The 15,000-nt window shown below is 38.2% G+C and overlaps 2 protein-coding genes across 8 annotated transcripts in view; one reads left to right on the top strand and one right to left on the bottom strand.

Annotated features, from left to right (window-relative positions):
* The window catches only part of LOC113823376 (probable RNA-binding protein EIF1AD), a 6,878-nt gene extending 3,692 nt beyond the window's left edge, over positions 1 to 3,186 (top strand). For both annotated transcript variants that reach the window (XM_027376003.2, XM_027376005.2), the window contains exons 2-3: positions 1 to 5; positions 404 to 3,186. The exon at positions 1 to 5 is cut by the window's left edge and continues 149 nt beyond it. In XM_027376003.2, the coding sequence (XP_027231804.1) occupies positions 1 to 5; positions 404 to 835 (437 nt within the window). In that variant the 3' untranslated portion in view covers positions 836 to 3,186. The remainder of the gene's footprint in view (positions 6 to 403) is intronic.
* The window catches only part of Edem2 (ER degradation enhancer, mannosidase alpha-like 2), a 19,378-nt gene continuing 7,344 nt past the window's right edge, over positions 2,967 to 15,000 (bottom strand). The window contains exons 4-19 of one of the 6 annotated variants that reach the window (XM_070143437.1): positions 14,968 to 15,000; positions 14,718 to 14,828; positions 14,268 to 14,484; positions 13,762 to 13,877; positions 13,410 to 13,535; positions 12,524 to 12,628; positions 12,147 to 12,334; positions 11,399 to 11,558; positions 10,917 to 11,207; positions 10,579 to 10,776; positions 10,284 to 10,403; positions 9,821 to 10,043; positions 9,083 to 9,292; positions 5,885 to 6,015; positions 5,611 to 5,724; positions 2,967 to 5,489 (exon numbers count right to left, since the gene is read on the bottom strand). The exon at positions 14,968 to 15,000 is cut by the window's right edge and continues 163 nt beyond it. In XM_070143437.1, coding sequence (XP_069999538.1) covers positions 4,923 to 5,489; positions 5,611 to 5,724; positions 5,885 to 6,015; positions 9,083 to 9,292; positions 9,821 to 10,043; positions 10,284 to 10,403; positions 10,579 to 10,776; positions 10,917 to 11,207; positions 11,399 to 11,558; positions 12,147 to 12,334; positions 12,524 to 12,628; positions 13,410 to 13,535; positions 13,762 to 13,877; positions 14,268 to 14,484; positions 14,718 to 14,828; positions 14,968 to 15,000 — 2,910 coding nt within the window. In that variant the 3' untranslated portion in view covers positions 2,967 to 4,922. The remainder of the gene's footprint in view (positions 5,490 to 5,610; positions 5,725 to 5,884; positions 6,016 to 9,082; positions 9,293 to 9,820; positions 10,044 to 10,283; positions 10,404 to 10,578; positions 10,777 to 10,916; positions 11,208 to 11,398; positions 11,559 to 12,146; positions 12,335 to 12,523; positions 12,629 to 13,409; positions 13,536 to 13,761; positions 13,878 to 14,267; positions 14,485 to 14,717; positions 14,829 to 14,967) is intronic. The other 5 variants (XM_070143431.1, XM_070143432.1, XM_070143433.1 and 2 more) reach the window with 5 other exon arrangements.

Genomic DNA, 15,000 nt, shown 5'->3' with positions numbered 1-15,000 from the left:
ACCAGGTGAGTGTTTATGTGCCCATCTTACATATTTTTGTCAGTATATACATTGAAACTTTATTAATCATAGTGAGAATGTGATAAATAAAATAACAATGGGAAAAGGATTTAAACAAGAAAATGACAAGGCCCTCTAGGTTATATTCTTCAGGCCTTACAAAAACAATAGAGCATAAAGGCTTTCGGCAGATTCTTGTGTTTTCTTGTTTAGCATGAATCCTGCACATCAGTGAATGAGTAAAGTACACATTTATTTAGATATTTATTTTTGAGCCTTGTGATTACCTATACACTAGTTGTATAGATAACATAAGGCTGTTTTCAAGCCAAATAGTGCCATTATTAGAAATGAACAAATTTTCCTGGCTCTCAGCTACTCATCGATTTCCTTTCCAACTCAGGTGACCACACCAGATGGGGAGGAGTTCCTAGTCTCCATGCCACACAAGTTCCGCAAACATGTGTGGATCAAGCGAGGTGACTATGTAGTGACAGAGCCCATCCCGGAGGGCAACAAAGTGAGGGCTGAAATTGTCCGCATTTTGATGAAGGACCACATCCGGTACATAGTGCAAAACAACAAGTGGCCAGCAGGCTTTTCAGAGCATGAAGATGAGGAGAAAGATGAGAAGGAGGCAAGCAAAGAACTTGAGAGAATAAAGCTGAAAGATGATGTCGAAAGTGATGAAGAAAGTGGAGATGATGACGATGATGATGATGATCTTTTAATGGAAAATCCAAATAGACCTGTGGTATATGTTGAGGAAACAGATTCTAGTGAGGATGAGAGTGAAGAAGACAAGACTAGTGGAAGTGAAGAAGAAAGTGAGTAATGTGTTCTCCTCAAGTACTTTGTGGCAAACATTATAAATGACTCTTCTTGGAACTATATGTATGGCTATATTAGGCCCCAAGTTGCAGCATTCTTTGAAACTTTTTATGGTTAATAGTTCTGGAAATTTTTATGGAAAATGTTATTTCTGTCAATCTCTTGTTCTGCCCAATATGTGTTTATGGACCTTAACCCACCCACGATGGTCCGTTTGGAGGGTGATAATCCTCATTTCCGGGTGGTATCAAAATCAGCACACAGGCCAATCCAGGAATCTGTCTGTGTGCCGCCCGCCTCGGGCGACAAAAAGTGCAAGAGTGCAAGCTCCGATCTAGCATTGCACCGGTGGGACACCTGGACATGGTCCTTATTCCAGAAGTCACGTATATGTGACACCCGTCGCAAATGGGTTAAGAATTTACTTAAATGTAGTGCTTATTCAGTTAATCCATATTGGAGAACTGTCTTTTGTAATCTGAATACCCCAGGAACATACAAAGTTTATATTGCTTTTAACCCAGTGCCACCGGGGATGACATGTACGTACATGTCGTACCCAAAGTGAGTTCAATATCTTTATTGCATGTACACATAGTTGTCTCCACAAGTGCTTAGTCACTGAGGAGTCAGTTACTCATCTTACCTATCTCACCTGCTTAGCCTTTTCCTTGATTCTTCAGAAATGTTCTTTTTAATTTTATATTGCTTTTTGTATTCTTAAAAACACTAATAATTACATCACCAGTATTGATAACAACATCAATATTAATAGCACTAGAAAAAAATCCCCAAAGCTCAAGGAAGAGGGAAATCAGGTCAGGTCATGTAGGTCAACTGATTTACTCCTCGGTCACTTGTGGAGCCGTGTGTGTAAAAACATTTCAGAAAATAATACTGCAGGAAACATTGCATGTTCCTGGCAGCATTGGGTTGAGTAGCCATTATTTTCAGATTACAGAAAAAGTGTTTTGATGTTTTTGTACGGAAGAAATTTGTACTGTTATCAGAATTATGCAATATTATATCTTTCGAACCATAGCAGAGAAGTGAATAACTTTTAGGTTACATTTTATTATGTTGAACATATTCTAGGCAGAAAGTTTACCTTTGTGGAGATAATGCCTTTGTTTAAAGGATGTAAAAGGATTATTATTATGGAAATTCCACACATGCTGTGTCACTACTCTCTTTGGAATGTGTGTGTTTGGTTACTTTTCTTGTGACTGTGAAGCTCCATAAGTTCCATAACAAACTCAAGTAAGTTAGAGACTAGGAAAATAATTTCCCCCCCCCCCCCTCTTTTGAACACAAAAGTTGTGACTGCTGCATCCTATCTGTATTGTGTGACTCAGATCATCTAGTTATTGCAAATAGGAAGTTTGAAATATATCTTTTATATTCAGAAAACAGAATAACACTCAATAAAAGAAAAAAAGAATCCATATTAGTTTCCTTATATTGTCTTTCATGTCAGACTGAAATGTTGTCACTCTCTCATACTTCTAGTGACTAATGTAGGAGCGAATGTGAAATTCCAGGTAGCGAAGTTAATTATTTGACATTTTTTTGCAATCTTAACCAGAAAATCATTTTGTGATTAAGGTTGTATTAAAAACATCAACTATAATACACTTTTGAGGAAGACTGAAAAATGAAAACGTTTAGCCTGCAAAGCATGGCAGGCCGACCAGGCATTCTCAGTGACAGTGACAGTCTTTTCATTTCCCCTCATCACCAATTTCTTTATTCTGTGAGGTGCATTTTTTTCACTTTTCTTTTATTCATTCACTTATTTTTATTATTATTGATATTCCCATACTGATACAGAATGGTTGTAACTATGCACAAAAAATTTGGTGTATGACAAATTTGGTTGGGTATATTGAGTACATTATGAGTATTCAAGTAAGAACAGCCTTAAAACTAAAGTTTACAAAAGTAATTTGAAATAGGATTTGCAGCATATGATAATAGCAGGGCATCTCTATGAACCAATATTTCTCATTAATTTAAAATTCAAGAAGCTATTGATTTTGCTCAAGTTTTTACTGAAAGTAAAATAAGTAACATTTAAAGTTTCTGAAATCCATTTCAGATTCACTATTAGGCCTTTATAATAATAAATGCACTTGTAAATTTTCTTTAACCTTTATTAAAAACTTTTTTCCGTTTTTACAGTAACCCTAGCACATTATGATAAAAACACACTGGTGCACACCTGCTGATACACACGCACACACATACACACAGGAACAGGAGACAGACCCAGTCTGTATAGCACCCACACCTGCTACGGCCAATCATAAGTGAATTCCATGTTCTGGCTGAAAGTTTAATAAAGGAATACCTACAGCATTTGTATTACTACATTAAGGAATGCTCATATCCCCTCAACTTCTTTATTTTAACAAACAACAAGTTCTCTTTATAAAATTTATATCTATGAGGAATAAGGCAGTGCATTAGCCATAACATGGAAAGAATGCAATTTAAGTGTGAAAGAGGTGAAATGACACAGGAAATCTACTTTGACTTATGTTAAAGCTACAGAATTCATTAAAGCAAGTATCTTCATCTTCAATTGTCCCACAAAAAATGGCCTAACTTAGAAAAGAAAAGAAAAGAAAAGCAAAGATATAAAAAGAAAATACATGGTTTCCTCTTGCTTCCTTTAACCTAATATGAATGTGGTTGCGAGAGATGCTGCAAGCAATACACCACAGAGATGAAATACAATGGGTGAAGTATGTGATGAGAGTTCAACAGAGAACAGGACAATAAGTTATAATGATGTGATGCTGGCTTACCCAGTGTGCATGGCCAGGTGGCGGTGCATGGCTTCTGAAAAAGCTTAAGGGAGGGAGAAGGGAAGGACTGAAGGTTGGGGAGGAAAGGGAAAGCATCAGGTAAGGTACAGTTGTATGTTTAACTAACGAGTCCAAGGAGGTGAAAGTTGTATATTTTCAATTCCCTATTCCCTTACAAATAAATGTTTAAAACCTTTTGTTTCCGATAGTGACAAACAGAGAACAAAAGAAAGAAAAAGAGAAATATAAAGTGCACATGATGAAGGCATGAATATTTCCAGGAATGAAAATTAAACCTTTTACACCTTGTCGGGGAACTAGCTCTCAGGGAGTCAAACAGGTGTGAGAATCAGCCAGAACAAAGATTCTTTGCCCTCTGCTCTTGGCAAATGCCTAAATTTCAATAGGATGGATTTGTTTGTAACTGCACATATTAAATTACATCTTATAACATTTACACAATTATGTTACAAAATCAATAAATAAACTGCATGAAAGGGAAGAAATGGCATTACATTTAATTGAACTTCTGTGGGGTGAGGAGCCTACTAATGAATGCTATGCATATTCACTTCTATGCAATATCACAATGTCCTTATGAGTTCAAAAGCAGTCTTCTTTTCTGTCGTACTTTCAACTGGAAGAATTGTTATGCCTAGAGATCGCAACATCAATTCAAATGAGCTTTGCCAAGAACTGTCACTGGTACTGATCTCGCTGCACTCGATCGATGGTTGTCTGCTATCATCAGGTAGGCTTCTGTACAGGTATGGCTTAAGTTAGTATTGTCTCAGTGTTCACTGTCTCTCTTCTGGAATGTTTTCAGTACTATTGAACTTGTGAGAAAATGGTGCACTCCTTCATATCCAATATATATACAAATGCCTCAGTTTAGAGAGACATGATAAGGAATATGCATGAGCACTTTGTATGTTTGAAAGTACCATAATAAAACTTTGACTGTACAAACCGCACACAACATGACTGCTCCACTAATGTCAAATATCACAGTGACAAGCAGCTCCCCTGAGCATCCTCCAGTCAGTGTCTGTGCAATGAAATATCATCAGTGTGGCATAGAATCAACATCAGTTTTATCCACCATTCTGAGTATCTTTGTAATTTCTTATTACATTATGCACCTGAACCAAATAAATCTGAATAAATAAACCAAAACAAAATAAAGATAAAATAAAATAAAGGATAAGGATAACAAATATGGTAAACATAATCTAACATGGATTTATATTATCAAAACGTCACACAAAAAATATGGCTCTATTATAATTCATCTTTCCTGTCTGCATCTTTGGTATTGGGGGGAGAAGTGCCTTCCAAATCACTGAGCAAGCCCTCTATGTGCTGTGGGATCAACCCTTCGTACTTCTTCTTAAGTTTTCTGATCTTTTCCTGAATTTTTTCAGTGAGATGTTCCAGTCTGTTCTCATGGAAGTCCCCCTTCTGTGCCGCCCCCTGGGGAGAGGCCGGGGCAGTCGTCAGTGGCTTCTTTGTGTTCTCCTGTGGGGGTTTCGTGCTGAAGGCTGACAACTGGTTCAGGAGCTGGTGGATGGAGGCATCCAAGTCAGCTGGGCTTGGGGTGGCCTGCTGCAAAACGGCCATGAGTTCGCGCAGGTGGACACTCAGCAGCGACCTCAGGAGACTTGGGTCTGAGGCTGTCTTGCGAACCAGCAGACTCTGCAGTTCTGTCACGATGGATGATGATGGATGATCTAATAATGGAGTATTTCCTTTGGCATTCTCTTGCTCTTGACGCAAATTTACATATCTCACTGCAGCTACCAGGATTTCTTCTGCAGTCTCAGCCTCCTCCAATTCTTTCAGTATTTCCTGTGTGTGGAAAAGTTGAACTTGTAGAAATCATCACAATTTTAATAAATTACTAAAAAAAAAAAAAAAGGAGTACTGATTGGCACTTTGTGTATCAAACTTCAGTATAATCTAATCTGACCTGATTTTTTTGAGCTTCATCTTGGGGAACGGACAATGCTTGCTCCTCATGCTGTCCCTCAACCACTGTTACTAGGTCATCATTAGACACACTTTCACTTCCCTGGAAGTGATACTGACCCATTTAATTAAGTTAAAAACATAAACATGCAAGTACAATCACACTCATGCGCATGCACCCTCACATACACAAACATACAAGAAATCACAAAATTTCTTATCATTTATATTTTCTCAGCTCAATTCAGAGTTCAAGAACCGCCAGAGCTTCTTACCTGGTGTCTGTTATTGATGATGGAGACGACCTGCGGCATGGCCCCTTCCTCCAGGCCAGCCTCCCCAGCCTCCCCCGCACCCTCCGATGCATCCTTCCCATCAACTTCTACCTCCTCCACAGACCCTTTACCTGGAAGGGTCAAGGGCTTGTAAAATTACAGATATAAAACTAAGTCACAGCTATAAAATGTTCCAAACACTAGTGATCCTTCTTTTCTGCAATATATATAAATATAATTAAAGTTGAAGTGCTCACTTTTTGCTCTTCTCTTTTCTTATGTACATCCAGTATATATACATATCTTCTTTATTACTAATTTAACAGAACTCTAAATAATCCTCTAAGTACTCTGGCCACCTGTTAGAGATCAAAATACCGTAAATGTCAGTTCAGTGAACCTTTATAACACATGTACAAAAATATCTTAACCACTAGCTCTTCCAGTGCTTATCTTATATAAATGGGAATTTGAATTAATTATAACTGAAAGGAAAACACATTTTCCATATTTTTCTTTTTCATTTAACCAAAAGATTCCCTGGCTATCACAATCAGAAATATCAGGAGTACATCAACCTTATTATCATGCAGCATGTGTTATGTCAGATAAGTATCATTGATTATTAAAATAATTTCTCTCATTTACATCAATAATTTTTCTTTCATATTGACTCCTTGGATCCGGACGCATGACGGAAATCACGGAGCTGAAAACCCTGGGCAATGGGTTACGTAAGTGGCCAACATCCCGGGCATGTGGCACGTAGGCCGGGCGTACACGAACACCCATGAGCAGTGATAAGACTGTACCTCCCCTTTGAAAAGTTATTTTGTGTAAACTTTTTTTTTTACTTTATTACCATTTTCCAATGTCCATATTTGTCTTTTGATTTGATTTATCCAGACGGTAATTACTTATCTTCCTTGCACACACTCCATATCATCTCTCTATGTAATAAATATAGAAGAAGAAGAAGAAGAAGAAGAAGAAGAAGAAGAAGAAGAAAAAAAAGGGTTATTTGTGTCATATATCTCAAGAAGAAGAAGAAGATGATGATGATGATGATGATTTACGGAATACAAACTGCAGCCAGGAATACGGTACACAGCATGGAAATGGCGTCCTCCTTGGAGCCGGGCGCTCTTCCAGTCACTGCTTACATTCCACATTTGTTTGTCGATGGGAATTATGCTAAAGCCCCCTTCTAAGAGCCAAATGAGTCAAATCACACTTCAAGAGGTTTGTGCACTCGTGGTGAGTCTTTTCCATCACCCTGGCCTTCGCTCTTGACGGTTTGCTCGCATCACCTGGGCTGCGGTCCATTTGCCCGGTTGATGGCATATTCATGTACCCTGGCAGCTGCCCAAGTTTTTCCTTGACATGACCGCATCATCATCCAGGTCCAAGGGGTTAATTTCTCTTGCATGAAATTTACTTCATTTTTACAAACAATGCCTTGTCCTTCTGTCTTTGGCAAGATGTGTCTTGTCCTACTCTTGCCCAGAAATCACTTCTAATTGTAATTATTAATAAAAAAACAAAATAAATAAATAAATAAATAAAAATAATGCCTGCTTATACAACCAAAGACAACTTTTGGCAGCATACAAACTGGCTATTCACCAACACAAGGGCTAAAGACTCCTTTACTTTTGGCTCCGTCTTTCCTAGTCTGCACTTGACAAGTTAAAGAATGGCCTCAAGAACGTTATTACCAACATAAAGTAGCCATAAAAAATATCACCCACTATCGAATAAATCTTTAACTCCCAATGGCAAAAAAATACCATGTCCACTGTAATTTTCGTTAAATGATTGAGTTTACACAGAGAAGGCTCTACAATTCTTAATCCTTCCTATCTCACCTGTTTACCGTATTCCTTGATTTTTGGAAGGATTCTCTCTTATTACTTCTGTTTTTAATTGTCATTCACATTTTAACATTATAATAATCATTATGTTAATAATCAAAACTAATTATAAAAAATATCTTTCATGTATAATATATATTTTCTCTTAGTTAGCTATGTTAATAAAGCAAAATTACTTCAAAGGAAAAGGAAGAAAAAAGGTCATATAACACAGCCAAGACAGAGCTCAATGTTCAAAATGCAGATACAAAAATTAAAGTCATTCAAGATGTTTACTTCATCTCAATTATTCACCTTTTCTATTTTTGGATTACATAATTTATATCACATGTCCATGAGTACTCACCATATTTTGTCAAATCCTTTTTATTTTTAGATTACCTCATTCGCATTATAATGTATTCACATGAGTACTGACCATATTTTGTCAAATGTATCTTACGTGGATATGTCTTTTCATTTGGAAACATCATTACAAATCTCATATGCAATGGCTTTGCAATCCCTCTCTTAGAAAAATGATCTGCTTCAGCTGAAAATCCGTCAATTTTTTCAGGGTCTCCCAAAAGGTGAATTCAAAATGAGCTTAAGTTGGTGCTATATTACTTTCTGGTTAAATCCTTTCAAGGCATAAGCTGATTAATCAAACAAACAAACAAACAAACAAACAAAAAACACATATGAAAAAGAGGTGGTAGGCAGTTAACAAGGTGAGCAGATGATAATACCTCACATGAGAATTTAATCTTTGTTGAATTTTCTCAAATAGGCCTGGAAATAACACCTAACTGGCATGGCCATATATTGAGTTATGATCTGAAATGGAATATTCAATAAGGTTTGTACAAGAAGTCTTAAACACAGAAGATAATCTTGGTAGTCAATAAACAGAGACGAGGGCCAGCCAAACAATCCAATTCAAACCAAACCAGCACACTTAAAAACAAACCAGACCTCCCACACACCATGCAACCTTCACCTTGTTATGGAGTCAAACCCAAGCTGTTATATCCAGCACCTTCTTCGAGTGAATTAATTGCCAGGGCTTTCTCTACTCCGTCTCCTTCCTCTCCGGCAGGCGAAGCGCAATGACTCCCTCCCTCTGACTTCACCTGATGCCCAGCTTCGTCTTCCTCCCTCGCCTCGATGGGCTTGCAACTCTTGACCACATGCTTCTCTCCACGACTCTCGCTTTCCCCATTAGTCAATCTAGTGTTATCGTCCATGATTTCTACCTCTTGTCCGTTAGCCTCTCTGGGGGAGTCTGCTACATCTTCCCCAAGCTTTATACAGTCAAAGTGATCCCCATGAGCTCTGGCCCTACCTTCCTCTAAATGATCACTCTCTGACCCTTCTTTGTTACTGCCCTCCTTCTCTGAAGCTATGTCCACCTCGTCTCTCTCTTCAGTCAATACACCATTCGGTATAAGCTGTCTGAAGTATGCTTTCCAAATGTCATAAGGCAAAGGTGTCAAGAACACAAACTCTTCCAAATAGATGATGTAAGAACAAATGTCTTTAGGGATACCCCAATCTGTAGAAATTGAAAATAAATCCATAAGATCAACAACAATAATAGTGGAAAAAAGGGAAAATGCACTTAAAATCAAGAACAAACAAGAAAATAAGTAACAACAAATGTGAAAGTAAGAAAAAAATACATCTACAGCAGTAAACTAATCTACTACAATGAATTAACATCAAATAATCTGAATCACACAAGCTTAAAACCTGGAAACAACACAACTACACTAACTAGTTGAAAAAAAAAAAGCACAAGGCACTCCCACAGATTTCTTTGTTCACAAGCACTTACGTACTTCAAATAAGGGAGTACAAAATCGAGCCACAAAGACAAACACAAAATCCCTTCCTGTTCAATGTAAACAAGACTCAACCCAGTGGGAATACCAAGAATTGATATGCGTCCCCTTGAATACATTTATACTGGAACTGTTTTGGATTTTGTATTCTTTTCTGGCCTCTTCATTTCAATTTTACAGCTACTACTGTATTTGTGTTTAGTGATGTACAGACTATGGGTTTCAATTACACTACCCACCTTTCTCCACATAGTCTGATAGAACAACTTCAAGGTCTGGGTTGTCTTGCAGCGCCTTGAGGAGCACTTCTGCATCCCCCGAAAAGAGGAACACTAAAGGAATGCTGACATCATTAGTGCCATCTCCCGACATGGCAAACATTGGGGAACTTGTAGCAGATGTTCCTGGAGTGTTGTCCAGGACTATGCCCCCTATGGCACCCAGGGCTTCTAATCTACGGGCCTGGAAGGAGTTGGAATACATGAAGCAATTATGAACACAACATGGGCACTTTGAAGAGTTAAGAGGCTTTTTGTAATCTAAACCCCTGAGGATTTACTTTTGGCCAAGAAAAAGATACCATATTCATGACCCAGTGCAGGACAATAATGATATTCAATACATTTATGTACAGCACTTTGAATATGCACTTCATTTCATAAATTCTAATATAATTTTAATAGAGTAATAAAAGCTACCAACCTTTTCAATAAACATGCAGTCTCCTCGCTCCATGATGACTATTTTTCCACGCACTTCTTTCTCGTTCTCCAATTGGTCACAGGCACGTAAATGCCTGGCCTTTACAACAGGTCCGCTGACCTTTGGAGGAAATTGTCAATGGTATAATTAGAAGGAATGCCTCACAAAGAATACATAATGTAAAATTCATTTCAAGGGGAAAAGGGAAAAAATATCCAATCCAACCCCAGTAAAACAATGATATATTACAAATATGAAAAAGTATCAAAGTAATAAATATACAAAAAAAAGTTACCTGCACATCCCCTTTGAGGTCAAGCCCAAATTGTGCAGGGCCAGCCTGGATGGTGACTTTACTTGAGTGTCCATCAACCCAACGGGTGAACGACACAACGCGGGGGGGATTTTCAGGCTGTTCCTGCTGCAGTTTGCTTAGCTCAATCATCTCCTGCATGAACAGCAGCCCTTCCTCTGCATCATCAGATGACTTAGCCTGTTCAGGATGGGGGAAGACAAGCATTACATGCTTTGCAAAGTAAAGAAGGGCTTGCCTTTTATCCTACGAGACTATTCCCCCCTCAAAAAAACATCATAAAAACTAAAATCTGACTGAAAAATTTTCTTATAACTTACATTTGAGGAAGTGTGCAGTAGTTGCACACGACCATCAGGTAGCGCCATAATAGTAATGCCCATGTCCCTGAGGAGCCCCATGTGTCGGCTATTCCCTGCCTGAAACTCTGAGGCGCGTAGCTTTCTCTTGATGGTCTTTCGGGAGGGACACACATTATTGACAAAGTTTTTCAGTGGACGCCTTATAGTCTCTGCAAACTCATGGCGGCCAGGAAAGAGGTAGTGGGCATTGGGGCAGGACCTTGCATACTCAACATCACTGTCCTGTGCCGTGTCTTGGTTGTCAGGACCCTGAGAGTGGCAGAGGAAATTAGTACTAATATGCATCAGAAATAATAGAAATGACTATCTACATTATCCTATGAAATATATAAACAATTAGGTTATAACTTCCATGACAGCTCATTTTAATTTATACACAACAACCAACCTGAGACTATCCCTAAAAATTCTTTACAAGCCATAGAAGCCCAGAAACTCACCGGAACAACAGTGAGGTTTGAAAGCCGTGCCAGAGAAAGGGGCAACAGATGAGCTTCAGTGGTGAAGATGAACTGGTCCAGGTCAATAATCAGGTCACTCGGCTTGGCAAATAATAGATACAGGTACTTGAAGGTTTCCGCCAACACAAACGAGTCCATCCTGTCAGGCAGAAGAGACCATTGCCTCAACACAGGTATGTCAAGCATCTTAATACATTATGAGACAACCGTGAAATGCATTTAGAAATCAAGCTAACTTGTGTGGTTTCCATTTTGTAAGCTAAATTTTGACAAACAATTTTACAGAATGCACTGATAGAGAAAATTGCATTAATATATTTAAATAAAAGCCTATTTGATACCAAGATAGTGGTTTCAAGATTTCCAATAACAATGATCCTCTAAATATCACATTTCCCAATAAATGAACACTACTAAAAGGGGCATCACCAATATAACTAACATGATTCAATAATCTACTTAATAACCATTAAATTACAATAATATTTAATTTGCTATATACTTCCATCAAGATATATCTGTAATAGCAAAACCCACTTCCTCCTTTCAGCAATAATACTCTTTAAAACCAAAACAAACCCTTTGCATCACTGCAACTTATTCTGTAGAATATAAGCACTAGGAAATAAGAAAACCTTTCTTCTCCTCCACTTCAAAACAGAGGAAGGCTTTTAGGTAAACCTTAACCAATTTCCCTTCCAAGACCAAAATCCACATTATTCTCTACCTGTCTTCGTGTACCCCGGTTCGCACGTCCTTGACTGCTGCGTAACCACAAGGGACCCAGGCATGCTTCTGTAGAGAGCGTAGAACCTGTTCCCCCACGCGCAGGTAATAGGGATCGTCTGTGGCCAGGTACAAGAGGTATGTTGACTCCAGGAATTCTGGCCGCAATGGGTGCTGGCCCCAATGAACCTGTAGATGATTTAAATTATACTTATACATGCATATGCAACCATAAATGCTTTTGTAACTACATCTATTTAGAACAGATTATCTCAAGGAATACCTCTTTCTTTCCCTTTGAGAAACACAAGTTTCTTATTCCATAAAAAACAAATAAAATAAAAATGAAGAAATAAATAAATCTAGTTAAGATCTCACCTGGAAGTCTGTTGTAAATGCTTCAGGGAGGAAGTTATGCCGCTGTATCACCTGATACAGCATTTCATGCGTCTCAATGGCTGGTTTGATGTCTCCCTTTAATACCTATAGATTAAAAAAAAAACATTTTTTTATAAATGGGAAAAATGAAGATAATGAAGAAAAAAGACAGTAAGAAAAATAGGAAAGAGATTATATGCATTCATGCAAAAGCTATACCAGCAAACTTCAAATAATCATTCAGATCACCACAATCCACCCCCCCTTTAAATCATGGTCCAAACCTGTTCATAAAGATAAACTGAACCTACTCTTAACCCATCCATCCCGGGTGTCACATATATGAGACACAAGGAAAAAATAAACAGTTTTGGCCTGCCCGCCAGTGCGATGCTGTCTCGGAGCCGTGCTCCGCGGCAAAAGCGGCGGGCGGCCGGGCGGGCGGACAGACTCCGGGGAAGCTCCGCCCGCCGATTTTGTAGCTTCCCGGATTTTTTTAATTTGGGCTACAAAATGTACCCCGGCGTGACTGGGTTAATGCAATGACTGAACTGTAATTCTGATGTTAATGATGTCATTTTGTGCATTATTGTCTATAAATATATGCATGTACGGAAAAATCATTCCAATGTTATCAGTAACATTCAAGGTTTTCTGATTTTTAACTTCCTAATATTGCTGTTACTATTATCATAATTTTGTCACTACTACTATGCACACAAAATTTCTACTTAATTTGTATTCACATATGGCTACCATTTTTTCAAAAAATTTACCTGATATGACAACTTGAAAGATGATAAAATACCATTAGGTAACTCCCCTTTGCAAAATCATAAGGTAACCCCACCAGCATTCCAGCTAAAAACACAAGCTTTTCGTTTACCTGAAGCCCCGGCCAGAACGCTAGGAGTGCATCCATGAAGTTGCGTGATGTGGTGTGAGGCCGGTGCATGTGGACGTCCAGGAGCATGGGGCCCTGGCTTATGTACTTCATGACAGCACTATAATGCTGAGAAGAAAATGTAATTTTTATATATACAAAATCAAACATGGACACTACATATTCTTGGTATAATAAAACACAAAAAAGAGAGCTTCTTGATATTTTAACTTCATGAATTTTCCAATGATGTAAAGTGCAAAAGATGATGATGATGATCAGCAATTTTAGCTTTGTTACTTCCAACACAGACTTATATATAATGAAAAGGAGGATTTACTAAATGACCAAATACCTTGTTGAATCTTTCTAGGTATCCTTCGTCTCCTAAAAGAACATAAGCTTTCAGCAAATACTCGTAATAGGAATCTATTCCCGCCCCGACACCAGAGTCTCTCCGAACCCAATCACCTGGAAGAGAATGGTTGGATAAGATTTTTCTTAAGCCTCTCAAAAGTCTTCTTCATCCGAGTCAGAGTAAGAAGAGGAATCTATGGAGAAGCAAGGCAAAATATTCTATATTACTTTCATTCCTAATAATAAGGTAGAAAATAACTTATTAAATATACATATTTTCTTTACATGAATTCCATCACATATATCAATCAGAAGACATTTTTACATAAAAATACATCCAATAATGTATTTATCCCACAGCTCCATTCCACATTAAAACTCTAGATTTCATCTCTATCACAAATACAACTAGCTTTATTACATATTATTTTGTGACAGAAAAAAAAACAATCAAATAAAAAAATAAACATATAAAGTGAATAAACAAAGTTAACAGGAAATTACCTGAATGAACATTTAACACTGTTCCAACAAGATCACTGCCCCTGTGTCGCTGACTCCACAGACAGTCCATTGCCTGCCGGGCCTTCTCCTCGAAGATGGGGTCTCCCGTCAGGCGAGAGAGTGCAGCAAATTCTAAAATTATTGTTCCAGCACAGGCAGTGCATGTCTCTCTTGAGCCTTGAAGTTTGGGAGACTTCATGCCATACTTGAGGTTTACCTGGAAGCAAATATATTAGAAAGGATATATTACTAGTAGTTTTATCTTTGAAGAAAGAGAGAGAGAGTGAAAAAAAAAAATAAATAAAATAAAGGAGTGGGGCAGGTAGGATGGAGAGGAAAGAGGAGGGAGGAGGGAGGATGAAGGAGAAAGGAGGAAGAGGAGGAGGAAGAGGAGGAGGCGCCAATCTCTAACATCCAAATATGTCAATACGTAGAGGTGCATCAACTAACCTTGGCGTGAGGAATGCCAGTGGTGGTGTTGAATGCTGGGAGGAGTCTGGTGGCCAGATCCTTTGCCAACGTGAGCAATTCACCACGATACCATCCCAAAGCCCCATAGAGCTGCAAAAGATTAGCATTCTTCTGTATCATCCACATAAAAATATACAGATAACTTTCCTTCAGCTTTCAAAACTTCATAGATCACACTCATAAACTTTACAGAAAATCCATTTCATCCCAAGACACAACTATACCTTACCTGATTGAGGTGTTCGGCCATAATGTGACCCGA

The sequence above is a fragment of the Penaeus vannamei genome, chromosome 30, assembly GCF_042767895.1.
Source record: "Penaeus vannamei isolate JL-2024 chromosome 30, ASM4276789v1, whole genome shotgun sequence".
Classification (NCBI taxonomy): domain Eukaryota; kingdom Metazoa; phylum Arthropoda; class Malacostraca; order Decapoda; family Penaeidae; genus Penaeus; species Penaeus vannamei.
The sequence above is the reverse complement of the archived record's forward strand: the minus strand, read 5'-3'. Positions and strand labels throughout refer to the sequence as shown.